Source organism: Hypanus sabinus, chromosome 5 (genome assembly GCF_030144855.1).
Source record: "Hypanus sabinus isolate sHypSab1 chromosome 5, sHypSab1.hap1, whole genome shotgun sequence".
Classification (NCBI taxonomy): Eukaryota; Metazoa; Chordata; class Chondrichthyes; order Myliobatiformes; family Dasyatidae; genus Hypanus; species Hypanus sabinus.
Genome location: NC_082710.1, coordinates 51730033 through 51756157, shown reverse-complemented (window position 1 = coordinate 51756157; position 26125 = coordinate 51730033). Strand labels below are relative to the sequence as shown.

The following is a 26125-nucleotide window of genomic DNA, read 5'->3' as shown; positions in this document are numbered from 1 at the left end:
AAGGGTTATAATATGGTGGTGTCCAGCTGTACCTGAACCAAAGTCCTGACAACATTTTACAGGATTTTCCTATACAGCAATTTTGCTTTTAGCATTTATTTGAAAGTCAAAAACTAACTAGGTGCAGAATCCAAGTAATGGAAATTGACTTCAAAGCAGCTGAATTTTGAAAGTCATGTATAAAAGACAAACACTAATATACGTATGCAATTAGTGAGAATGACGAGAATAGGACTTCTATTTCCAAATACTTAAAGGACTCAGTCTCAGAAGGTGCCCCTACCTTTCGAGTCATGTTTAGATTGCACAAAGTAACCAAAAATTACCATTTCTAATTAATTTTTCTTTTTGAAGTGCAACATAAAATCAGAGGTAAATATTGTACACTGAATAGATATACCTGAACAGGGAAAAATAATTCTACAAAAAATTGAATGCCAATTTTTACCATGGCCAAAACTAAATTTGCTCTGCTTACTTTCACAGTTGGGAAGCTAGTGAGCATCAAGTTGAAATGTACTTGATAAATACCTTTCATTCTACAAAGCACAGTGGTACTTGCACTCTGGTGAAGACTTGGGAACATTAAAATGGTGCACACAGGTTCATTTTACTGCCTAGATTTAAGTACATGAACAATGTCTGTTTCTTTTTAACTCTCGGAAAATGAACTGCATACATGAGAAATTAGCATAGGTGTTTACTAATCTACAACCAGACAATAATTTCATCATACACTATCTCAATACTCTACACACTTTGCATTCCCTGTCTCCTTTGCAAAGGCACACCTCTTCAATTTATCAGGATTCTTCCACACAAAGCCTTGTTCCCTCGACACCTAAACAATTTTCCTACATCATCTGCTAATGAACTCTATGCATTCTTGTCATAAGTTAATTATTTCTTAGTAATAGCATGGAGTGATGTTCTGAACTAAAGCAGCCTCTGACTAGCAACCAAATGCTGAGAACAGACAGCAAGTCAATTTAGAAAGCTACCAAGAATAAACCTAGCGTGTCTAACTTCGTTGAAATTTTGGAGAATTGAAATGGTACACTCAGGTTTATCTAGTAGCCTAAGAACCCACAACAAAGATCTATTAAACTGTAGGTTCAGAGCATAAACAAAACTAAATTAATTTCTCACTGTACCAGCATTCTATTATTTGTATATTGGAAAACTAATAAAAAAAACTCCATGTTTTCACAAACACGAGCAAATCTGCAGATGCCGGAAATTCAAGAAACACACACAAAATGCTGGTGGAACACAGCAGGCCAGGCAGCACCTATAGAAAGAAGTACAGTCGATGTTTCAGGTCCTGACAAAGGACTAGCATTTTGTGTGTGTTCCAGGCTTTCACAAGAATTTTGAGATGTTATGAACCTACAATGGTGGCTTCTGAAATCAAATCAAGTTAAAATTGTTTATATTATAGTAGAAAAGGATCTTATTTACTGCATCTTACTCTGATTTACAAATACAACATCATCAATGGACTCTTCCTGGCTGGTCTGGTGCTCTTTCAAATGCTGCGTTTATGAAAAGAAGATTAGCTTTTCATCTTTTGATGACATTGACGAGGTCATAATGATGCACGTGGACCAATTTCATGTAATCTTTGCTGTGGAGGAGTTGATGCTGCCACCAGATTCTCACTTAAACTATAATACAGACACCTCCCCCCCACCCCCATGATACAGTTGTTTCATGCTCTTAGAAAGATGTCCGTAATGTGAAAACAGATCATCTGTGGCTGCATTGAAATCCATGAGTTGAAAAAATAAGATGGTTAGTTAGTTATTTATATATATATATCTCATACAGGCTCGAAGAGACCAAATTTAATGCTGTATCTCAAACTTTTGGGCAATGATTTGTGAATTCTGTAAGAGCAAATTTCCTTTACCCAAATGGCCGTAACACAGGTTTCACCTGTAGAAACAATTTCAATTTGAACACTGATGGAGTGAAAATACAGACAACTGATGGTCGAATGGAGCAGCAAACCAGCCCAGATTGACTCACTCTTAAAGCTTTGTTGTAAAATTTGGATGCAATATGCAACATTTCATTCCGGGAATTAAGTCTGCAGCACATTCCTATCAACTAAAGCAGTAACCTATCTCTAACATCATATAAAATCAAATAACCCAATGCATCTGTATATTTTACATAAATTATAAGTTAAAGAGGAAAACAAATCACTTACACTGCTAGAACAACATGTACTCTAATTTTTGTGCATAAAGAAACATATTAAAAATGAATGCTAACCAAATCTTTATTATATTTAAAGGAAAGCATGACAATTTATTTCTTACCCACACAAATTCGGCCAGTGCCATCTATGGTCAGTCCTTGAGGACATTCGCATTGGAAGGACCCTTGAGTATTCACACACCTCCCATTTGGGCAGATACCAGGAAAGACTGTACATTCATTCACATCTGTCCAAAGTAACAAAAAGAATGAGACCCTTAACTCTTGTTTCTACTGGCTTATTATATAAAATGTTAAAATGTAGTCAACGATCAATGCAAATGGTCAAGCATATCTTGGTAAGGAAAAAAAAACTAGTGGAGTTAAAACTTGTTGACAATCCGTGCACTAATCGCATCATATTGTTACCACTTTGTTCCTAAGATTTTGTTTAAGGCCTTCAGTGGAATTTTCAGAAATGGAGCTCAGAGTGGACGTGGCACCAGATTTTGCATAGTATCGGAGATCAAAAAAAATCTTTTTTCCCCTTAGGAATGTTTAAAAAAGGACTTGTTCTTTCAAAAGCTCAGTAGGTAGAATATTCCCCGTGGTATGATCACAAGCTGATAGACCAAGGAAGTGGCAGTTTTGATTCCTATTCAAAGCTGAGTTGGGTCTCAGCCAGGTTAGCTTTGAGTTCCATTTGACCTGTGACTCTGCTTCTACTGAGCACGACCAAAGCCCTATTTCATGTTGGTGACACACTCATTTATACATTTTTAAATTTAAATATATTAGGTCTATGGCTGTTCTGAACAGTGATTGATTTGACAGTTTGCTTGTTGTTTGCTTGCATTGGAGGCACTGTGCCGGCAAGCTGTAGTTCTGCAATCAGCCTTCTTCTCTTTACACATATCACACAAATAAAGCAGAAAAAATGTGATACTAAGGATAAGTTTTTAAAGGTATCTTCCACGTGGTAAATTTAAAATGTTTCTACATACTGAACTATAAAACTCAGTTTTTCTCACTCAGAACACTCACATGATTCCACTAGAACTCAGTGATAATCTAGCACAGCAGTTCATTGTGATGCTGGCTGGTGTATTTGTCGGGGTTTGGGAAAATAGGGAAGTGTGTGGTTTGGATCAAGTTTATCTGTTTTAGTTGCATTCCTCTACTTCTTCAAGAAATTATATATAACCACTTCAGCATATGTCTGCTGCATTGGTTATTTTTTCCAAGTTTGCGTCAAAATGGTGGAAAATCTATTAAGAAACCTGAAACCTGGTGGTCCTCAAAGTAAATAGGCTGAAACATTTGGCAGTGTAATCCATTCCTGGTTTTCTCCCAGGGCTAATTGAAATATGATGACGGCAACAATTATTTTATTAATTCCATTTTGTCTGAGAATTTTAACTCTGCAATGTATTTAGTTTGCATTTCAGTGACTGCAATAAAATAACAATGATATTTCAGAGCAGTACTGAGGAAATTCAACACTTTCACAGCCATCTTACAGTTGTGATGTTAAAATGCAACTTCCCTCTCAAATGCACATGAAGTATCCCATGGAAGCTTTTGAGGAAGAGCTGGTGAGATTTTCTTACTATATTCCTAACCCCGATCACCTGTGAGGTTTTCATAATGTCATGAAAATATAACCATCACATTTGCAGCTTCTGCTATCCATTCCAGAACATTTTCTAGATGTGAAACTTAAGAGATTATTTTTATTGTGGTGAATCACATAAGCAGACTGCTTAAGTAAGGCGAATTCCCATGCAAAATTGCTCCCACAAGTTTCAATTTTAAATTGCTCTTTGGAGAGCAGGGCACCATGAGCTGCCTGGATTTGGTGGTTTCTTTTCCAAATGCAAGAGAGATCCTACATGGTCCATTATCTGGTCATTTACTTTGTTCTGTCTGAGACATTTGGAACAGACAATCACATGACAGTAGCAACTATACTTCCAACATGCTTCATTGGCAAGGAAGCATTTATATGTTAAACCATGAAATTATTGCATTAATGAAAATTCTTCTTTCTGTATCCAAAATTTCCTCTTGATATACTAAGTATTTTTGTATCAAAAAATTTAAAGTTTTAACATTTTCTTACCTTCACAGGCCACACCCTTAACTCTTGCATACCCTCGTGGACAGGCAGTATCTATAAATAAAGATACAAATTTAAGTACAAAAATCTAAATTTTGCTCTGTTTCTTCGCTCTTCAGTCTTAACCTGTGATTTAAGGATCCAAACAAGAGAAAATCTGTAGATGCTGAAAATCCAGAGCAATGCATACAAAATGCTGGAGGAACTCAGCAGATCAGGCAGCATCTATGGAAATGAGGTCCTAATGAAGAGTCTTAGCCTGAAATGTTGACTGTACTCTTTTCCTTAACCTGTTGAGTTCCTCCAGCATTATGTGTGTGTGTTGCTTTAAGGATCCCAGCCTAATTTGGAACATTCCTTTGCAAATGTAAGTTCAGATCTGATCAATGGTAACTGGTGGCAAGAAAAGGATAATTACAGTAACACCCTCAAGTGATTATAGGAAATGCCGAAACAAACACTTTTTCACGCTTCCAATGGGGCCAGAAAGAGTAGTATAATCCCTGCCAAACAAATTCCTACTCTGATCTATAAACGGTAACAATGAGATTATTGACAGGATTCAGGAAGTCTTTTGTGTCTTGGAAATAAAGAGCCCAACTGTGTTAAGGTGCAAAGTGATGCAATTAAAACAGATTAAATTAGCAATGCCATTTGGCATCACCATAGTGAAAAAGGAAGCTATGGCACAAGAGAAAACAATATACATGTCTATGTGGTAAGAATAGGGGGACTGCTAATATGTGGGTGACCCCACAAGGAGCCAGCATGGACTTGAAACGAAATTCCCTCTTTCTATGTTAAAGCAAATTAATAATTCTATGATATTAAATTTATACTGCACTTTGATTAGTCACACTTTAAAGTACTTTGTAGAGTTCGAATTTTACTTCACAGAATGATTATAAACAGATTGGGAAAAGTGCAAAAGAGTGATACCAGAACTCAAAGGCATTGCATTTGAAAGTTTTTGAAAATTTGATTGGATTGGGACTTTCTTGGGAGGTAAGAGGGATCACAGCAGTTACTGAGAGGACATTAAAATTATTAAGGGACATTAATTGGGATAAAAAGGAGTTTGTATCCACGTGGAATCTAAATCAATCCATCTTTAATACAGTACAGTAATTACTAAGAAACCTAGCAAGAAGATTCAGAAGGAATCTCTGTACTCCACCACTGGTGAGGATATGGAGGCAAATAGCATGTGGACAAAAGTAAGTTACTCCCTCCTGTGCTCTAATGGTTCTCGGATCAAAAAAGAAACAGAAGAAAGGGCAGCCTGGTAGCATAGTGGTTAGCATAATATTATCGCAGTGTCTGCAACCCAGGTTCAGTTCTGGCGCTGTCTCTAAGCAGTTTGCATGCTCTCCCTCAGACTGCTTGGGTTGCTTCAGGTGCTTTGGTCTCCTCCCATTTTCTATGGATGTACAGGTTGATATGTTAATTGATCAGAAGGATGTACTTGGGTGGCATGGGCTCATTGGTCAGAAGGGTCTGTACTGTGCTGTATCTCTAAAGAAAGAACACTCAAGAACCAATCCAGCCTTGTTAACATCCTGTACAATATCAATAAGCAAAATTCATTAATGGTTAGTAGAGGAATGGGTAGTATATTTATCGCGAATAGATCAGTAGATTAGAACATATCAATTCAGTTATTTTCCTCAGAGCACTCAAACAACTGGAAAAAGATCTAAAGTTTTTTTGAAAAAAGGAATTACACAGGCCAATTTAGCAGCTCCTGTTCTGTCATAAGGACATCATTGAAAACTTAAGTCTAAGTAGCTAGTGTAGTAGCAAAAAAAAAGCTTTGTTTCAAGTTGTTATTCTTCATTAAAAAATCTTGAGCAGAATTTAGCAAAATCTTGGGCTTCCCTTATTCATATGTACTGGGCTTGTCCTAGCTTGTAGAAATTCTGGAGAGAGGTCTTTTCTACTTTATCCCATATACTTAATTGCTACTTGGAACCTCACCCTCTGATTGCTCTTTATGGCTCCTTGGGAGAAGTCGACACGCATCTGAGTCCGACAAAACGTTGTACATTGTCTTTTGCCTCTCTTTTGGCCAGACGTGCAGTCCTTCTTAGGTGGAGAGATGTTGCCCCACCCACTCATGCTCAATGTCTCAGAGACATTATGTCCTGCTGAGACCTTGAAAAGATTCACTGTTCACTTCTTAATTCAGACATAAAGTTCCAAAAGGTGTGGGGACCTAATCTCGAATGTTTTCACAATTCCTGTTTAGATTAAGGGTTCATCCCTCCTTTTTTCTTTTGCATTTAAATCCCTCACTTCCAGCTTCTTTTGGTTAAGATTTATGGTTTTCTTTTTGGATGTGTAAACATATTATAGCTCAGGTAGTAGGCAATATACCCTTTTTATAAATACAGCTCTGTGGTGATAGACGTTCTGATTCATTTTTCTATATATTGTAAGGTTGGCTTGGAGTTGGGTAGTGGGAGGGTGGGGTGGTAACTAACTTTATATGATTCTACTGTGGGTGCTTTTCCTTAACTGTTATGAACTGTACATTTGATATGTTTGTTTTGCACTGTATAAACCTCTTTTTTTAATGTTGTTTTTTGTTGTTGCATTGCAGAAACTTATAAAAAAATAATTTAAAAAGTCTTGAACAGTCCACTGAGCACATGTTGTCAATCTGATCCAATGTTTTCTGTACCTTGTTCACAGCGCTCACAAGGACTGCCCCACGCAGCTCCCAAAGTTGCACAACATTCCGACTTCAGTGTGGCTCCATTTATGTTCACTTCACAGCGACTGTTTTGGATGTTCAACCAACATGTTCCTTTCACGCTGTCTGTTGTAAATTGTGAGAGAATTCAAACAATTACACAAAATCACAAGTCCTTTCTAGTTACAAATATCTCAGAATATCCTGCACTTGAGTAAGTGGGTCCTTAACATATCCTCATATTAAACTCTGGGAAAGGTATTTGTTGATCTTCTGACAACATACTTTGTTTACAATATTTCTGGGCTGGCCTAATCTTAATCTGAAAGAATATTTTTCTTAATAAAGACTGATGTTTGTATTAGAATCACAAAGCTTGCCCAGCTGTTTATCATTAAAATCTTGAAGTAACCAGACAAAATTGCACAAGGCAAGGCTCAAAAATACACTTTAGCTATATAGGACCCAGGTCAGACCCCACTTGAAGTACTGCGCTGAGTTCTGGTCGCCTCACTATAGGAAGAATGTGGAAACCAAAGGAAGGGTGCAGAGGAGATTTACGAAGATGTTGCCTGGATTGGGGAGCATGCCTTATGAGAATAGGTTGAGTGAACTTGGCCTTTTCTCCTTGGAGTGACAGAGGATGAGAGGTGACTTGATAGAGGTGTACACGATAATGAGAGGCATTGATCGTGTGGATAATCAGAGGCCTTTCCCCAGGGCTAAAGTGGCTAGCATGAAAGGGAACAGTTTTAAGGTGCTTGGAAATAGGTACAGAGGAGATGTCAGGGGTAAATTTTTTACAGAGAGTGGTGAGTGCGTAGAATGGGCTGCCGGCGGCGGTGGTGGAGGCAGAAAGGACAGGGTCTTTTAAGAGACTTTTGGATAGGTACATGGAGCTCAGAAAAATAGAGGGCGATAGGTAAGCCTAGGTAGTTCTAGAGTAAGGACATGTTTGGCACGGCTTTGTGGGCCGAAGGGCCTGAATTGTGCTGTATGTTTTCTATATTTCTAGGTGAAACGAAGTTCTGATTATCACTAATCCTCAACAGTAAGGCTGGCAATCAGCTCAGCACTGCCACAAATTCGGTTCACAATTTCCTATTTTAACTCTAATTATTTCATGGATATGTTTTGACTTTCTCTTCTTACTTGAAAGAAATATTCAGTGGTTTCCTATTCTCTCCCATGTCTAAGTGACTACGACTGCATTATGTGCCTAGTTGTGATCACCAGCATTAGGAAGCATGTAGAATACCTGGAGGAAACTTATCCTTATCACGGGCACCACAGTAAACTCAAAGCACCTTGGTGTGGTGCCAAAAACACAAAGATTGATTTCAAAATGGTTTTATATTAATCTAAGAAAATAGTTTATGGGGAAAAAAGTCTTCATTTTGAAACTCTTCAAAATATAATAGTTCAATTCCCAGTGCATTTTTATAAATGCAAATACTTTGTTCTGATCCATAGCAGTAACCGGTTCTTTGTGCTCACAAGGATTTACTTGACTGGTTAAATGGATGGAAAAGTTCAGCTGCAGGGTGATATTGGAGAAACCAGTGTCATAAGAGATCATAAGACTGTGCAGGAGGAATTAGGGGACAGTGAGAAATTGCATTTGCAGACGATTTGTTTACCGGGAAACCATGAGATCTAACGAACTCAAGAAATTCTGCAGATGCTGGAAACCCTAATCAACAAATACAACATGCTGGAGGGACGCAGCGAGTCAGGCAGCATCTATGGAGGGGAGTAATCAGTCAATGTTTCAGGCTTAGACTCTTCATCAGGACTGAAAAGGAAGGAGGCAGAAGCCAGAATAAAAAGGTGGGGTAGGAAAGGAGAACAAGCTGGCAGGTGATAAACAAGAGGTAAGGTGGGCAGGTGCAGGAAGAGGGAATGAAGGAAGAATCTGGAAGGGGATCGGTGGAAGAGACAAAGGGCTGAGGAAGAAGGAATATAATAGGAAAGGAAAATGGACCATGGAAGATGGGGAACCGGGAGAGGTGATGGGCAGGTGAGGACAAAAGACGGGGTGACAGGATAACCAGAATGAGGAATGTGAGACGGGAGGGGGAGGGAGGGGAAGAAATTAGCAGAAGTTTGAGAAATAGACGTCATGCCATAAGGTTGGAGGCTACCCAAATGAAGGAATATAAAGTGCTGCTCCACCAACCTGATTTTTATCCCATCATGGTAGTAGAGGAGGCCATGGGTGGACATTCAGAATGGGAATGGGAAGTCAAATTGAAATGGTCAGCCACTGCAAAATCCCGTCTTTTGCGGCAGACAGAGCAAAGGTGGTTCTCAAACTACGTTGGCCTCACTGATTTACAGAAAGCCTCACTGGGAGCACCAGAAATAATAGATGACCCTGAAAGACTCGCAGGTGAAGTGTCCTGTACCTTGTGCTTGAAATTTCTACCACCTACCTAAGATCCATAAACCTAGCTGTCCTGGTAGGCCCAATGTTTCTGCCTGCTCCATCCCCATTGAACTCATGTCCACATACCTTGGCTCTATCTTAGACAATAGACAATAGGTGCAGAAGTAGACCATTCGGCCCCTCGAGTCTGCACCGCCATTCTGAGATCATGGCTGATCATTCACTATCAATACCCAGTTCCTGCCTTGTCCCCATATCCCTTGATTCCCCTATCCATCAGATATCTATCTAGCTCCTTCTTGAAAGCATCCAGAGAATTGGCCTCCACCGTCTTCCGAGGTAGTGCATTCCACACCTGCACAACTCTCTGGGAGAAGCTGCTCTTCCTCAACTCTGTTTTAAATAACTGACCTCTTATTCTCAATCCATGCCTTCTGGTACTGGAATCTCCCAACATCTGGAACATATTTCCTGCCTCAATCCTATCAAATCCTTTAATTATCTTAAACGTTTCAATCAGATCCCCTCTCAATCTCCTCAATTCCAGCGTGTACAAGCCCAATCTCTCCAATCTCTCTGCGTAAGACAGCCCTGCCATCCCAGGAATCAACCTAGTGAATCTACGCTGCACTTCCTCAACTGCCAGAATGTCCTTCCTTAAACCTGGAGACCAAAACTGTACACAATATTCCAGGTGTGGTCTCACCAGGGCCCTGTACAAATGCAAAAGGACATCCTTGCTCTTGTATTCAATTCCCCTTGTAACAAAGGCCAACATTCCATTTGCCCTCTTCACAGCCTGTTGCACTTGCTCATTCACCTTCATTGACTGGTGAACTAGGACTCCTAGGTCTCTTTGCATTTCTCCCTTACCTAACTCTACTCCGTTCAGACAATACTCTGCCCTCTTGTTCCTGCTTCCAAAGTGGGTAACTTCACATTTATTCACATTGAATGACATCTGCCAAGTATCTGCCCACTCACCCAGCCTATCCAAGTCTCCCTGTATTCTCCTAATGTCCTCTTCGCATGTCACACTGCCACCCAGTTTAGTATCGTCAGCAAACTTGCTGATATAGTTTTCAATGCCCTCATCTAAATCATTGACATAAATCGTAAAGAGCTGTGGTCCCAATACAGAGCCCTGTGGTACCCCACTAGTCACCTCCAGCCAGTCCGAGAAACACCCATTCACTGCTACCCTTTGCTTTCCATCTGCCAACCAGTTTTCTATCCATGTTGAAACCCTGCCCCCAATGCCATGAGCTCTGATTTTACTCACCAATCTCCTATGTGGCACCTTATCGAATGCCTTCTGAAAATCTAGGTATACAACATCCACTGGCTTACCCTCGTCTAACATCCTTGTTACACCCTCAAAAAACTCCAACAGATTAGTCAAGCATGATTTGCCCTTGGTAAATCCATGCTGGCTCGGCCTAATCCTATTTCTGCCATCTAGATGTGCCACTATTTCGTCCTTAATAATGGACTCAAGCATCTTCCCCACGACTGACGTTAGGCTAACAGGGCGATAGTTCTCCGTTTTCTCCTTCCCTCCCTTCTTGAAAAGTGGGATAACATTAGCCACTCTCCAACCTTCAGGAACTGATCCTGAATCTAAGGAACATTGGAAAATGATTACCAATGCATCCGCAATTTCCTGAGCCACCTCTTTTAGAACCCTTGGATGCAGACCATCTGGACCCGGGGATTTATTAGCCATCAGTCCTACCAGTCTACTCATCACAGTTTCTTTCCTAATGTCAATCTGTCTCAATTCCTCTGATATCTTATGACCCTGGCCCATCCATACATCTGGGAGATTGCTTGTGTCCTCCCTGGTGAAGACAGATCTAAAGTACGCATTAAATTCTGTTGCCATTTCCCTGTTTCCCATAACAATTTCTCCCAATTCATTCTTCAAGGGGCCAACATTGTTCTTAACTATCTTCTTTCTCTTCACATAGCTAAAAAAGCTTTTGCTATCCCCTTTTATATTCCTGGCTAGACTGAGCTCATACCTGATTTTTTCTCTCCGTATTGCTTTTTTAGTTAAGATCTGCTGCTCCTTAAAACTTTCCCAATCATCTGTATTCCCACTCATCTTAGCCCTGTCATACTTCTTTTTCTTTAATGCTATACAATCTCTGACTTCCTTTGTCAACCACTGTGGCCCCTTCCCCCTCTTTGAATCCTTCCTTCTCATTGGAATGAACTGCTTTTGCATCTTTTGTATTATGCCCAAGAATATCTGCCACTGCTGATCCACTGTCTTTCCTGCCAGGGCATCCACCCATTTAACTTTGGCCAGCTCTTCCCTCATGGCTCCGTAGTCTCCTTTATTTAATTGCAACACTGACACCTCTGATCTGCCCTTATCCCTCTCAAATTGTAGATAAAAACTTATCATGTTATGATCACTACTTCCTAATGGCTCCTTTACTTCAAGATCACTTATCAATTCCTGTTCATTACACATCACTAAGTCCAAAATAGCCTCGTTCCTGGTTGGCTCAAGCAAAAGTTGTTCCAAAAATACATCCCTTAGACACTCCACAAACTCCCTATCCTGGGGTCCAGCACCTACCTGATTCTCCCAGTTCACCTGCATGTTGAAATCTCCCATAACGACTACATTACCTTTAGCACATGCCAATGTTAACTCCCTAATCAACGTACCCAATATCCACGCTACTGTTTGGGGGCCTGTACACAACACCCATTAGGGTCTTTTTACCCTTGCTGTTCCTCAGCTCAATCCACACAGACTCTACTTCCCCTGTTCCCAAGTCACCTCTTGCTAAGGACTGAATCTCATTCCTTACCAACAGGGCCACCCCACCCCCTCTTCCCATATTTCTGTCTCTACGATAGCACGTATACCCTGGTACACTCAATTCCCAGGCCTGATCCCCTTGCAGCCATGTCTCCGTTATCCCAACAATATCGTAGTTCCCCATTTTCATCTGAGCTTCAAGCTCATCTGCCTTATTTCTGACACTACGTGCATTCAAGTATAGAATTCTTAGCCCATTCCTCCTCTCTTTGCTTAAAAGACTGTCTACTGTACCTAACCCAGCTCCTTGAACTTCCATCGGGCTAACTGCACCCTGAATTTTGATGACCTTCTCAAGATTACCCAAACCTTCTACACATTTAATCCCATGCTCCTTCTGACCAATCCTCTGGATCTGGATCCCTGCCCCCTGCACATCTAGTTTAAACCCCCCCGAGCAGCAATGGCAAACACTCCTGCAAGAATGCTAGTACCCCTCCGGTTCAGATGTAGACCGTCCCTTCGAAACAGATCCCAATGTCCCTGGAACAAAGACCAATTATCCAAAAACCTGAACCCTTCCTTCCTGCACCATGCTCTCAGCCTCGTATTAATGTGCGTAATCATTCTATTCTTCGCCTCACTCGCATGTGGCACAGGTAGCAATCCCGAGATTGTCACCCTGGAGGTCCTGCCTTTCAGCTTCACTCCTAACTCCCTTAACTCTCTAAGCAGGACCCCCTCACTCACCTTACCTACATCGTTGGTCCCTACATGGACCACTACATCTGGGTTCATGCCCTCGTTCTCAAGAATAGCCTGCACCCGATCTGAGATGTCCCGGACCCTGGCACCAGAGAGGCAACATACCATCCGAGACTCCCGATCTGCCCCACAAAATCTCCTATCTGCTCCCCTAACTATAGAATCCTCTCTTCTCTTCCCTCCTCCCCTTTCTAGTTGAGGGTTCAACCTCTGTGCCAGAGGCAGGACCACTGCAACTCATTCCTGGTAGGTCATCCCCATCAACAGTATCCAGTACGGTATACTTATTGTTAATGGGAATGGCCGCAGGGGTGCTCTGCTCTCTCTGCCTGCTCCCCCTGCCTCTCTGGACCGTCACCCATCTGCCTAAATCTTGGTTCTTTGGTGTGACTACCTCCTGATAACTCCTATCTATCTCTGCCTCTGCCTCCTGAATGATCCATAGTTCATCCAGCTCCAGCTCCAGCTCCAACTCCCTAACTCGGGCTGATAGGAGCTGCAGCTGGACGCACCTCTTGCCCTCCTTGGTTCAGTCACCTCCTCCCTACATCCCTGATACTTGACATGCTTCAACAATTTTCAGTTCCCTAGCCAAGACTGTTTTATTTTCACTGTGGATATTCAGTCCCTGTACACTTCCAAACTCCCCCCACCCCAATTGGGATGATTTCATAGCTCTCTGCTTCTTTCTTAATAATGGACCCAACCCAGTTTGGGGATCTAATTATTTTTTTCCTCAGTAATATGGTCTGAAACTTTGCTTTTAAGAGTAGTGGCAGAAAATCCAATCAGGCTTTCAAAAAGGAATTGGATAGCTTGAAAGAAAATAGTATGGTAGGTTGCAGAGAACATGTAGGAGAGTGGGCTTGACTAGATTGCCTTAATAAAGAATTGGCATGGACTCAGTAGAATGAATAACCCCCTTTGATAGTACGATGACTTTATATAAAGTACAAGTTCAGTCCAAAAACTACATTTTTTCTACTAAGAAAGACAAAGAAGTCTAGATGCCTATGCAATAAAAATAGAATCTGATGGAAATACTCAGCAGGTTAGGCAGCATTCCACGGGGAGAGAAACAGAGCTCGTGTTTCAGCTCAATGACCCTTCATGAGATTGCTACAAGCCTTGTTGCCTGCTTTATCTGCTTTTATTAATTTAGATTACCCTATTTCCAATCTATGGAGTTTCTGTCTCAGGAAATAGCAATGGAAATTTTTATAATTTAATTTTAGTGGATTTGGTACACTGCATCATTGTGCTGAGAATTTCTATACTATAATTACAACATTACACGCAGCTTCTCAAAGATCCATTGCGATCTGGCAGTACAATCTGTGTCAACTTTCAATGCAGTCCAGACATTCAACAAAATGATAATTCACTGTAACTTTCTGCTTGGAAGTAAAAAAAAATATATGACAGCCAACTTCTTTAGTGAGTTTCAGGGTTAAACATGTCAAGTTTGAGCCCTCATCTATATTGCATCAATTATTCCAAATGGTATTCCGATGTGCACAGCTGAGAACGTTTTAAAGAAAATCACAGTATAGTGATGGAGCTGGACTTGCTGCGTTGTCACCTGGATTTGTTACGTACCGTTGTTGTGCAGAGGTGGCACGCAGTCCAACAAATTGTTTTAGATATTTTGCTGAACACTGGTAATGTGGAGTACCAAGAGTCCAGTTCATCGTCGAGACAAACAGCAGAGGAGCTGCATTGCCTCGGTTGTTATGCAGACCAGGCCTTCATGCCACGTTGTAGCCACCCAGGAGAGGAGACACCAGATGCAGTGTGGGAGAGAGCAGAGGTCTCTGTGGGCGCTCTTGAATCTGTACAGTGTTCCGGAAGACAAGCTGGAGCAGGGCAACATCCCATGCACCATCAACCTACAGGCCATGCCACTCAGGAACTTGGGCTATAATTATTTTTTTTTGTGTGACTGTATGTTTTTCTGATAATGTAATTATATGTGGTGTATGATGTGTGCTGTTGGTACTGTTGGGCCCAGAGGAATGCTGTTTCATTTGGTTGTATTATGTGTATGGTTGAATGACAATTAAAACTTGAATTTGATACTTCAACTTGAATTACATTAACTTCTGCATTGCAAAATTAATGTTTTAAATTAAAGTTGACATCTTAAAATAAGGGAACAAACATTTTTTTTTCAAAATAGGTAATTAAAATTAAGTTAATAATTACAATTTATTAAGGATTTAAATTTGTCACTAGTAGCCGTGAAAAAAATACTAGTCTGAAGATGGTGTAATATTTAAATGTGTTAGTGCCAGACAAGTACAATTACCTCCATCATGAGGCATTCCAATTAATTCATTTGTGAGGAAATGCAGCATTGAGATGTTTAAAAAAATAGGATTCAATGTAATATATTTTATCAGGTCTGGAATTATTTGTTTTTTTAAACAAAAAGTGAAATTGTCTGACTCACCAATACAAACAGTTCTGCTCGAGTCCAGCTTGCTACCAGTGGAGCATTCACAGGAGAACGATCCTGCTGTATTCCTACATTCTCCATTAACACAAGGACTATTCTCACATTCATTCACATCTGGAGAAACAGAATAGCAATTCTTCAAAACGGTTATCGATTGACGGCTTCATGCAGTTAGCACACAACAAAAATCATAATAGTCCCCTTTAAACACCGCAATTCAAAATTACGTTTAAAGATACTCAAGGGAAATTTATTGTTAAGCAAGGAACAACTCTATCTCAACTGTTACTATTCAGCTGGCACCTCTTTAAGAGAAAATAAATGGTCAATCCTTTTAATCGGGGAAGCCTCTCTTTTTTGTCTTTGGAATAAGATGTGTATTCTTAAATCATAGTGGTGTCTTAGGAATAATCTTCACATTTTGTGCCTTAGAGAAAAATAAAATTAATTCATAATATTTGTTATCAGTTCAAAGAAGTTGCCCATCTTTGTGAAATGACTAGTCCAATCTTAAGCTTAACTTCATCTCTTTAATTTCAGAAGGGAATAATTTTTTTTGCAATGTTTAAATATACATTTGGATTCTTCTGTGATAATTTACAATTAACAGCTAATGTTTCTTTTTAGTAATATAATAAACCACTACAACGAGGTTATCTATAACGACTTTATCCATTTGCCCTTAACTGTCCATACATTGGGGATATGAGGCCAAGAGGAGAGGCAAATGCTTCAACCTCGGCACAAGTAAATGAGTCTGAATGTTGAGCTTCTCACGTTCACCAGTTATAAATTTGAGCATGCCATCAGTTCTGAGAGAAGTGGCTACTGGGGAAAAGGTGCAATGATAGGGCATAATGACGAAAATTTTCACCTTGAGAAAGAACAAAAAACCCAAGATTGTCTTGTAGTTTTCAGATCAACTGGATCAAAGGCAACTGAACTAAAAAGCATCACAAGACAGTTTTTCCATTTAGTTATTGAAACTGCCGTTTCAGCATGTTCTGGAACATTTATCAAAGGCCAACAGAGCTATGAAAACAGCAAATGGTCTTTAGCTCCTGTTGGAATACCCCAAAATAAACATAAACGTCATTTCCCATTTAAGTTTACCGAATCTCAGAACCACGGATTTGTAAGCTTTCTCAGTTAGGCATCATCTTAGGACCATATATGATATCTGTTTCAAATCAGGAATTAACTTCGTGGCTTTAGTGTTTGTCTAAGGGTTCTCGTTAGGAGTGTGGTTTATATTACAGAAACAAAGGAAAGTACCTTTTGGTTTACCACTTACAAAATGTTCGATAACCTGGAAACAAGACATTAAAAGAAACCTGTTTTACATCAGTCCTGTTATGCCATTTGGGAGAATTTTTACTGTCCAGACGAAAATGTTGCAAACCACAGTATCCTGATTCAGCTACAGTGAGTCAACCACATGGGAAACAAGGTTTTGAGGAGTTTGAGAAAATTTTTAAGAAAACAAACAGCATCTGTCAAATATAATGGGTATTCTATACAGTATTTTGACTATGTCTGCTCTATTCCTTCCTCTTCTCTAGAATCTGACTCACATTTGAGTTATGTTTAATATGACCACGAGTCCCCAAAACAACTTTCAGCAAGCACTTTGCCATGCGTCTCCTGCTAACCCCCGTGGTACTAGCAGCGGAAGTGAGAAAAACCAGCTGGGTACCAGGATCCATCTTACATAGAGCAAGAAAGAAAATATTTGCTGGTGTATGTGATGGAAGATGGTGTTAAACAGGGTTGTCTCCTGATTAGGTCCTTTTGTCTACAGCCTTTCACTTCTCATCACTCTAATTGGGGTAGTTCAGATTAGCTGAGTCCCGGCAGGTAATTTATTAAAATGGGAGATTGTCAAGGTTTCAGTTTTCATTTTTAAATTTATGTTTTACATAATACCAAGAGCAATTTCTTGGGGGAAAAGAAAACATTCAATGGAAATCAGAAAGCAATATACTGACTAACATACATCTTTTTAGTGACTCTGAGGAACTTAAGACTGGCTAAAATTGGCTGATTCCAAAATATCAGTGAGAGGGTATGAAACCATCACGCTTTGTAAAGATGTAGCTCAAAACCAGGTGTTGCACATTGAGCAGCTGATGAGTGGGTCCTCACAGAACTGCTTTACTGCAGTTAATAGTTTAAGGCAGACAATGTAATGCTTAATTATAGGCTTCTCTTTGAGAGTGTCAGACAATGAATAACCAACAATTTAACAATGACAATGGGGAAAATAATATGTCACCTCAAGTACTGTACTTGAAGCCAAACTGATAAAATACATCAGACAATTGTCGAAGAGCTAATGCAATGTTGATTATGATCTCAATGAAAACTGTAATCCTATCTGATACTCTTGACTGCTGACTAGTTATAATTAAGAGTATTTATGAATAATGGCTCTGCCCCCTAATGTTCTCTTTTGTGATTTGTTTAACCAATGAAGCAGACACAACCAGCAAGGGGCTGGCATAGGAAAGTGAACACATGTTAGATAGAGCCAGGGTGAGAAAGAGAAAAAAATTATGGCTGTTTTCTTTCTGCCTCTAATTTTCGAAGTGACATCAATTGCTGCTGAGAACAGGGGTGACCCCCCCTTGGTTAAATGTGGGGGTCCATGGCATAAAAAAGGTTGGGAGCCCCTGGCCTAGAACAAGCTTGTTTGGGGAAAAAAATGAAACTAAATATATTAACTTTGTTTTCAATATTGCATTTGACATTATGAAATACATGCTGCATTACAAAAGCATCTTTCAGGATGTGATTTGTGCAGACATTTTCATGTAAAACGGATGCTTGATATTTAGTAAAGCTAAATGATGATAAATGTTAGATTTTTTGTGATGGAGCGCATTCACTAATATTCTCACCTTCGCATGTTTCAGAATCGGGTTTGAAGAGGTAACCTTTTGGACAGCTGCAGCTGTAGCTGCCAGGTGTGTTCCTGCAAAGCCCATTATCACACAGGAGCCGGTTATCAGCACACTCATCAATGTCTAGAAGGTAAGAGCAGTAAAAATCACAGAGAGAAGAAAGTAATCACATAATCAAAGAATTTTGCACGAAAGTTATTAATCACAGCTAAAAACTGGTTACTTCCTCTCCTTTTAGCTTGGTAAACATTATCACTGGTAACATAGTTTTTGGCCCAAACTTATATATCAATGAACCAGTAGAGTAGTAGTTTATGTATTATTTCCAAATGGGATTAAGTTCAGAAACATAAAATTGCTTGTTGCTCATTATGAACTGTAAACAAAAGAAAGTCAATAGAAGGCTTAATCCTTTTTGCAATAAAAGCTCAGATACCAAAGCCGACTGTTACATTAATTCTACTGAACATTGTACTGTCATGACTGCCATGTTGTATGACACCATTTATAAAATAAAACAGATAATTTATGAAATCCAGTCTTATGAAGGCAAACATACATGACATAAAATGACCTTTATCAGAGGTTCAACAAAATTTTGGCAGTTTCAATAATTTTAAAATGGATGCAAAAATAACACTACTAATACAGAGCTGGGATAAACTTCAATCTGGAAATAAAAATAGTAAGACAAATAGATATAAGAACAGAATTAGGCTAGTTGGCAATTTAGTCTGCTCTGCTATTCAACCACGGCTGATTTTTTAACCTCATTTTCCCACCCTTACCCCATAAGCCTTAAACTCATTACTAATTAAGAAACTTTAAATTTCTGGCTTCAACATACCCAGTGACTAGGCCTTTATTGCCCTCTCTGGCAACAAATTCCACAGATTGTACACCCCCTGGCTGAAGAAATTTCTCCTCATCTCAGTTTTAAAGAGACATCCCTTTATTCTGAAGCTGTTCCTTGGATCCTAGATTCTCCTACCAATGGAAACATCCTTTTCACATCTACTCTATCAAAGACTTTTAGTAACTGGTAGGTTTCAATGAGATCCCCTTCCCCGATCCTTCTGAACTCCACTCAGTACAGCCTCATAGCCTTTAAACATTTGTTAAGCCTTTCATTCCTAGGATCATTCTTGTGAGCCTCCTCTGCATACTCTCCAGAACTAACACCTCCTTCCTTAGATACAGGACACAAAATTGCTCACAACGCTAACAGAGTCAACAAAGGCCTGTTGTTAACTTTCCAAAAGGGCCTTGTTAATGAACCATAAATCCCTGTCAGTCTCAACAGCCACTAAAATGGTTTATTCTACTTCACAGGAATGTTCAAATGATTTCTTAATTGAATAATCAGAAAGGAGAACTACAGCTTCTCTTTTGGAAGAGGACAGCGAGGCTTTGAGAGGAATTGTGGCGGCGGCCATTTTCAAATTGTCCAATTGCATCTCAGATCGGAGTTCTGAGAGGCGGGACTGCGCAGGCGCGTGAAGGAGGCCTGGGAAGGCGGGAAGATATAAAAAGAACGCAGCCTTAAGAAGCAGGCAGCTTCGTTTGCGGGCAGCGGAGTGCTCCAGGAGCAGAGTGTAGGGCTTGGGCTCAGGGGGCTTAGGCGGAAGAGGGCACAGTAGGCTTATCTTTTAGTTCTTGTTATTTTCAGTTATTCGGGAAATATGAGTGTGAGGGCAGCTTGTTGTTCTCGGTGTCGGATGTGGGAGATCCTGGAGTCTCCGAGCCTCCCGGACGTCCACATCTGCGCCAGGTGCACCGAACTGCAGCTCCTGAAGGACCGAGTTAGGGAACTGGAGCTGCAGCTCGATGACCTTCACCTGGTCAGGGAGAGTGAGGAGGTGATAAGAGAGGAGTTACAGGCAGGTGGTCACTCTGGGGCCACGGGAGGCAGATAGGTGGGTCACAGTCAGGAAGGGGAAGAGGCAGGTACTAGAGAGTACCCCAGTGGCTGTACCCCTTGACAATAAGTACTCATGTTTGAGTACTGTTGGGGGGGACAGCCTACCTGGTGGAAGTGACAGTGGCCGGGCCTCCGGCACAGAGGACGGCCCTGTAGCTCAGAAGGGTAGGGAAAGAAGAAAGAGGACCATAGTAATAAGGGACTCAATAGTCAGGGGTTCAGACAGGCAGTTCTGTGGAGGTGATCGGGAGTCCCGGATGGTAATTTGCCTCTCTGGTGCCAGGGTTCGGGACGTTTCTGATCGCGTCCAAGATATCCTGAAGTGGGAGGGTGAGGAGCCAGAGGTCGTGGTACATGTAGGTACCAATGACATAGGTAGGAAAGGGGAAGAGGTCCTGATACGAGAGTATAGGGAGTTAGGAAGGCAGATAAGAAGAAGGACCGCAAAGGTAGTAATCTCGGGTTACTGCCTGTGCCAAGCGACAGTGAGAGTAGAAATGGAATTAGGTGGAGGATGAATGCGTGACTGTGGGATTGGAGCAGTGGGCAGGGATTCAAGTTTCTGGATCATTGGGACCTCTTCTGGGGCAGGGGTGACCTGTTCAAGAAGGACAGGTTACACTTGAATCCTGGGGGGACCAATATCCTAGCGGGGAGGTTTGCTAGGGCTACAGGGCAGACTTTAAACTAGTAAGATGGGGGGGGGGGGCGGGAATCAATTTGAGGAAACTATGGGAGAGGAGGTTAGTTCACCAGTAGAGCAAGTAAAGAGACAGTGTGTGAGGGAGGAAAGGCAGGTGATGGAGAAGGGATGTGCTCAGCCCGAAGATGTAGGGGAGAAGAAAGAAAAGGATAATAAATTTGAATGCATTGTTAGGGATGAAAAGAGAGGAGGAGGTGGAGAGTAACTTAAATGTATCTATTTTAATGCTAGGAGCATTGTAAGAAAGGTGGATGAGCTTAAAGCGTGGATTAATATCTGGAATTATGATGTTGTAGCTATTAGTGAACATTGGCAACTAAATATTCCTGGATTTAGTTGCTTCAGGTGTGATAGAGTAGGAGGAGCCAGAGGAGGAGGTGTTGCATTACTTGTCCGAGAAAATCTTATGGCGGTGCTTTGGAAGGATAGATTAGAGAGCTCCTCTAGGGAGGCTATTTGGGTGGAGTTGAGGAATGGGAAAGGTGTAGTAACACCGATAGGAGTGTATTATAGGCCACCTAATGGGGAGCGTGAGTTGGAAGAGCAAATGTGTAAGGAGATAGCAGATATTTGTAGTAAACACAAGGTGGTGATTGTGGGAGATTTTAATTTTCCACACGTAGACTGGGAAGCTCATTCTGTAAAAGGGCTGGATGGTTTAGAGTTTGTGAAATGTGTGCAGGATAGTTTTTTGCAACAATACATAGAAGTACCGACTAGCGATGGGGCAGTGTTGGATCTCCTGTTAGGGAATGCGATAGGTCAGCTGACAGATGTATGTGTTGGGGAGCACTTCGGGTCCAGTGGTCACAATAGCATTAGCTTCAATATAATTATGGAGAAGGACAGGACTGGACCTAGAGTTGAGATTTTTGATTGGAGAAAGGCTAACTTTGAGGAGATGCGAAGGGATTTAGAGAGAGTGGATTGGGTCAAGTTGTTTTATGGGAAGGATGTAATAGAGAAATGGAGGTCATTTAAGGGTGAAATTATGAGGGTACAGAATCTTTATGTTCCTGTTAGGTTGAAAGGAAAGGTTAAAGGTTTGAAAGCACCATGGTTTTCAAGGGATATTAGAAATTTGGTTCGGAAAAAGAGGGATGTCTACAATAGATATAGGCAGCATGGAGTAAAGGAATTGCTTGAGGAATATAAAGAATGTAAAAGGAATCTTAAGAAAGAGATTAGAAAAGCTAAAAGAAGATACGAGGTTGGTTTGGCAAATAAGGTGAAAGTAAATCCAAAAGGTTTCTACAGTTATATTAAAAGCAAGAGGATAGTGAGGGATAAAATTGGCCCCTTAGAGAATCAGAATCAGAATCAGAGCCGAGGGAGATAGGAGAGATTTTGAACAATTTCTTCTCTTCAGTATTCACTAAGGAGAAGGATATTGAACTGTGTAAGGTGTGGGAAACAAGTAAGGAACTTATGGAACCTATGACAATTAAAGAGTTGGAAGTACTGGCGCTTTTAAGAAATTTAAAAGTGGATAAATCTCCGGGTCCTGACAGGATATTCCCCAGGACCTTGAGGGAAGTTTGTGTAGAAATAGCAGGAGCTCTGACGGAGATCTTTAAGATGTCATTAGAAACGGGGATTGTGCCGGAGGATTGGCGTATTGCTCATGTGGTTCCATTGTTTAAAAAGGGTTCTAGAAGTAAGCCTAGCAATTATAGACCTGTCAGTTTGACATCAGTGGTGGGTAAATTAATGAAAAGTATTCTTAGAGATAGTATTAATAATTATCTGGATAGACAGGATCTGATTAGGAGTAGCCAGCATGGATTTGTGCGTGGAAGGTCATGTTTGACAAACCTTATTGAATTTTTTTGAAGAAGTTACGAGGAATGTTGACGAGGGTAAGGCAGTGGATGTAGTCTATATGGACTTCAGCAAAGTCTTTGACAAAGTTCCACATGGAAGGTTAGTTAAGAAGGTTCAGTTGTTAGGTATTAATGCTGGAGTAATAAAATGGATTCAACAGTGGCTAGATGGGAGATGCCAGAGAGTAGTGGTGGATAATTGTTTATCGGGATGGAGGCCGGTGACTAGCGGGGTGCCTTAGGGATCTGTTTTGGGCCCAATGTTGTTTGTAATATACATAAGTGATCTGGATGATGGGGTGGTAAATTGGATTAGTAAGTATGCCGATGATACTAAGGTAGGAGGTGTTGTGGATAATGAGGTGGGTTTTCAAAGCTTGCAGGGAGATTCATGCCTAGAAGAATGGGCTGAACATTGGCAGATGGAGTTTAATGCTGAGAAGTGTGAGGTTCTACATTTTGGCAGGAATAATCCAAATAGAACATACAGGGTAAATGGTAGGGCATTGAGGAATGCAGAGGAACAGAGAGATCTAGGAATAACAGTGCATAGTTCCCTGAAGGTGGAGTCTCATGTAGATAGGGTGGTGAAGAAGGCTTTTGGAACGCTGGCCTTTATAAATCAAAGCATTGAGTACAGAAGTTGGGATGTAATGTTAAAATTGTACAAGGCATTGATAAGGCCAAATTTGGAATATTGTGTGCAGTTCTGGTCACCGAATTATAGGAAAGATATCAATAAATTAGAGAGAGTGCAGAGACGATTTACTAGGATGTTTCCTGGGTTTCAGCACTTAAGTTACAGAGAAAGGTTGAACAAGTTAGGTTTCTATTCATTGGAGCGTAGAAGGTTGAGGGGGGATTTGATCGAGGTATTTTAAATTTTGAGAGGGTTAGATAGAGTTGACGTGAACAGGCTGTTTCCATTAAGAGTAGGGGAGATTCAAACGAGAGGACATGATTTGAGAGTTAGGGGGCAGAAGTTTAAGGGAAACACGAGGAGGTATTTCTTTACTCAGAGAGTGATAGCTGTGTGGAATGAGCTTCCTGTAGAAGTAGTACAGGCCAGTTCAGTTGTGTCATTTAAGGTAAAATTGGATAGGTATATGGACAGGAAAGGAGTGGAGGGTTATGGGCTGAGTGCGGGTAGGTGGGACTAGGTGAGATTAAGAGTTTGGCACGGACTAGGAGGGCCGAGATGGCCTGTTTCCGTGCTGTGATTGTTATATGGTTATACAGCATCTTTAGAAAGCAAAATGCTCCAAGCTTTTTTCCATGGGATTGCAATCAATAACTTTGTGAAAATGAAACTGTGATTGAGCAGTTAAATAATTTGTAGTATGAGCTTCAAGGAAACAGAACAGGCAGGAAAATAACTGAAGTAGAATGATCACCAGAGAATAAGCATGTTAAGTTAAAGAATGATAAAATTGTCCGTGATTTTCAAAAGTAAATACCATACATTGACATTTAATGAAGAATACAGCTTCTATCCTTTTTTAACTATAACCCTGTCAACATAAAATTATAGCTCTTTATCATTCATAGACAAAGGCTATGTGTTTTTGCAGAAAGGATACCAGAATATAGAATATATCCCAAAAAAGCCAGGAGATTGATTGGAGTTTCTTAAAGTTCAGTCACTAGTTATAACCAGTAACTGAGTAATGGAATATGCCTGTGAAAGGGTTAAGCATACAGGAAACTTGCAAGGATCTGATTAAAAAGTTAACAAAATACCCAATACACTTGTAATCATGTAGTAGACATTACAGCATGCTGGCTACTTTCACAATGGCAGTTACCTCTCTGTGCAAAGCTTTAAACAAATACATAAAGAACGGCAAAGTTTGAGAAACATTTAAAAAAATATTTCTGACAAATGTGAGTGGAAATGATGTTTTTTGCCAAAAGCACAAATGATCTTTGGCTCCCAACAGTCCATGGTAAACAGATGTAGAATTCCTTTGAGTTGAACATGTATAGGAGAAGAAAAGACTTTCAGTAATGTTTCTCTTACCTCATTGCTCAGAAATGTGCTATCAAAAATAACTCTAATTAATTAATCAAAATGATCTTTCTTCTGAAAAACAGAATCTAGAGTTTTCTGAACTTAAATCCATATAGAACATTTCATAACATTTTACTTCCTTTTATCTTTCAAATTAGTTGACACCAGATCCTGGCATGTTCTGAGGCATCAGCTCACAGACACCTCTGGGACTACAAATGATGGACTGTCAGCATTCAACCATGGTACAACCATTTGCTGATAACTTAGCTTAAGACCATGTACCAATCTATGACCTGCTCATGTAGACGATTCAGTTTAGGACCAGGATAAATTTTTTAATGTGTGTTTTCAAATTTCTAATACACACTAAAAAGATTTCAACAGAGTCCCGCTGACTCCACCAGCCGCCCACCCCCCTCGGACCAGAGCTCTCAACCCTGCTGGGTCTTCACCATCCCCTCCGACCTTCCTCTCCCTGAGGCTGAGCGCTCTGTCCTCAGTAAGGGCCTCACATTTGTCCCCCTTCGCCCTCACCTCAGTGAGTTCCGCGTGTGCCAGGACGTGGAGCTCTTCTTCCGCCGGCTCCGTCTTCGAGCCCACTTCTTCGGTAGAGACTCTCCCACCCCCACCAATGACCCATTCTCCCGTTTCCAACCCTCCTCCTCCTCATGGACTCCCCGCCCAGGACTTCTACCCGCCCTGGGTCTAATTGCTGTCAGGACATTAACCATCTCGACTTCAACACCCCTTGCTCCAATTCCAACCTTACCCCTTCTGAACGTTCTGCTCTCCATTCCCTCCGCAACAATCCCAACCTTACCATCAAACCCGCTGATAAGGGGGGGGTGCTGTTGTCGTCTGGCGCACCGCCTGTACACAGCGGAGGCACAACGACAACTCGCTGACACCTCCTCTTATCTACCCCCGGACAATGACCCCACTAGGGAGCACCAGTCCACTGTCTCCCCAACCATTTCCGATCTCATCAGCTCAGGAGATCTCCCATCCACGGCCACCAAACTTATAGTTCCCACACCCCGCACTTCCCGTTTCTACCTCCTACCTAAGATTCACAAACCTGCCTGTCCAGCAGACCCATTGTCTCTGCTTGCTCCTGCCCCACTGAACTCATTTCTGCCTATCTCAACTCTGTTTTATCTCCCCTTGCTCAATCCCTTCCCACCTATGTCCGTGATACTTCCCATGCTTTACATCTCTTTAAAGATTTCAAGTTCCCTGGCCCCCTCCGCCTCATTTTCACCATGGACGTCCAGTCCCTATATACCTCTATCCCCCACCAGGAAGGTCTCCAAGCTCTCCGTTTCTTCCTGGGTTCCAGACCCAGCCAGTC

At 40.9% G+C, this 26125-nt stretch overlaps 1 protein-coding gene across 1 annotated transcript in view; it reads right to left on the bottom strand.

Annotated features, from left to right (window-relative positions):
* The window catches only part of LOC132394149 (fibrillin-2-like), a 309064-nt gene that overhangs the window by 115343 nt on the left and 167596 nt on the right, over nucleotides 1-26125 (bottom strand). The window contains exons 20-24 of the mRNA XM_059969944.1: nucleotides 18311-18436; nucleotides 15405-15524; nucleotides 7008-7145; nucleotides 4328-4378; nucleotides 2328-2453 (exon numbers count right to left, since the gene is read on the bottom strand). Coding sequence (XP_059825927.1) covers nucleotides 2328-2453; nucleotides 4328-4378; nucleotides 7008-7145; nucleotides 15405-15524; nucleotides 18311-18436 — 561 coding nt within the window. The remainder of the gene's footprint in view (nucleotides 1-2327; nucleotides 2454-4327; nucleotides 4379-7007; nucleotides 7146-15404; nucleotides 15525-18310; nucleotides 18437-26125) is intronic.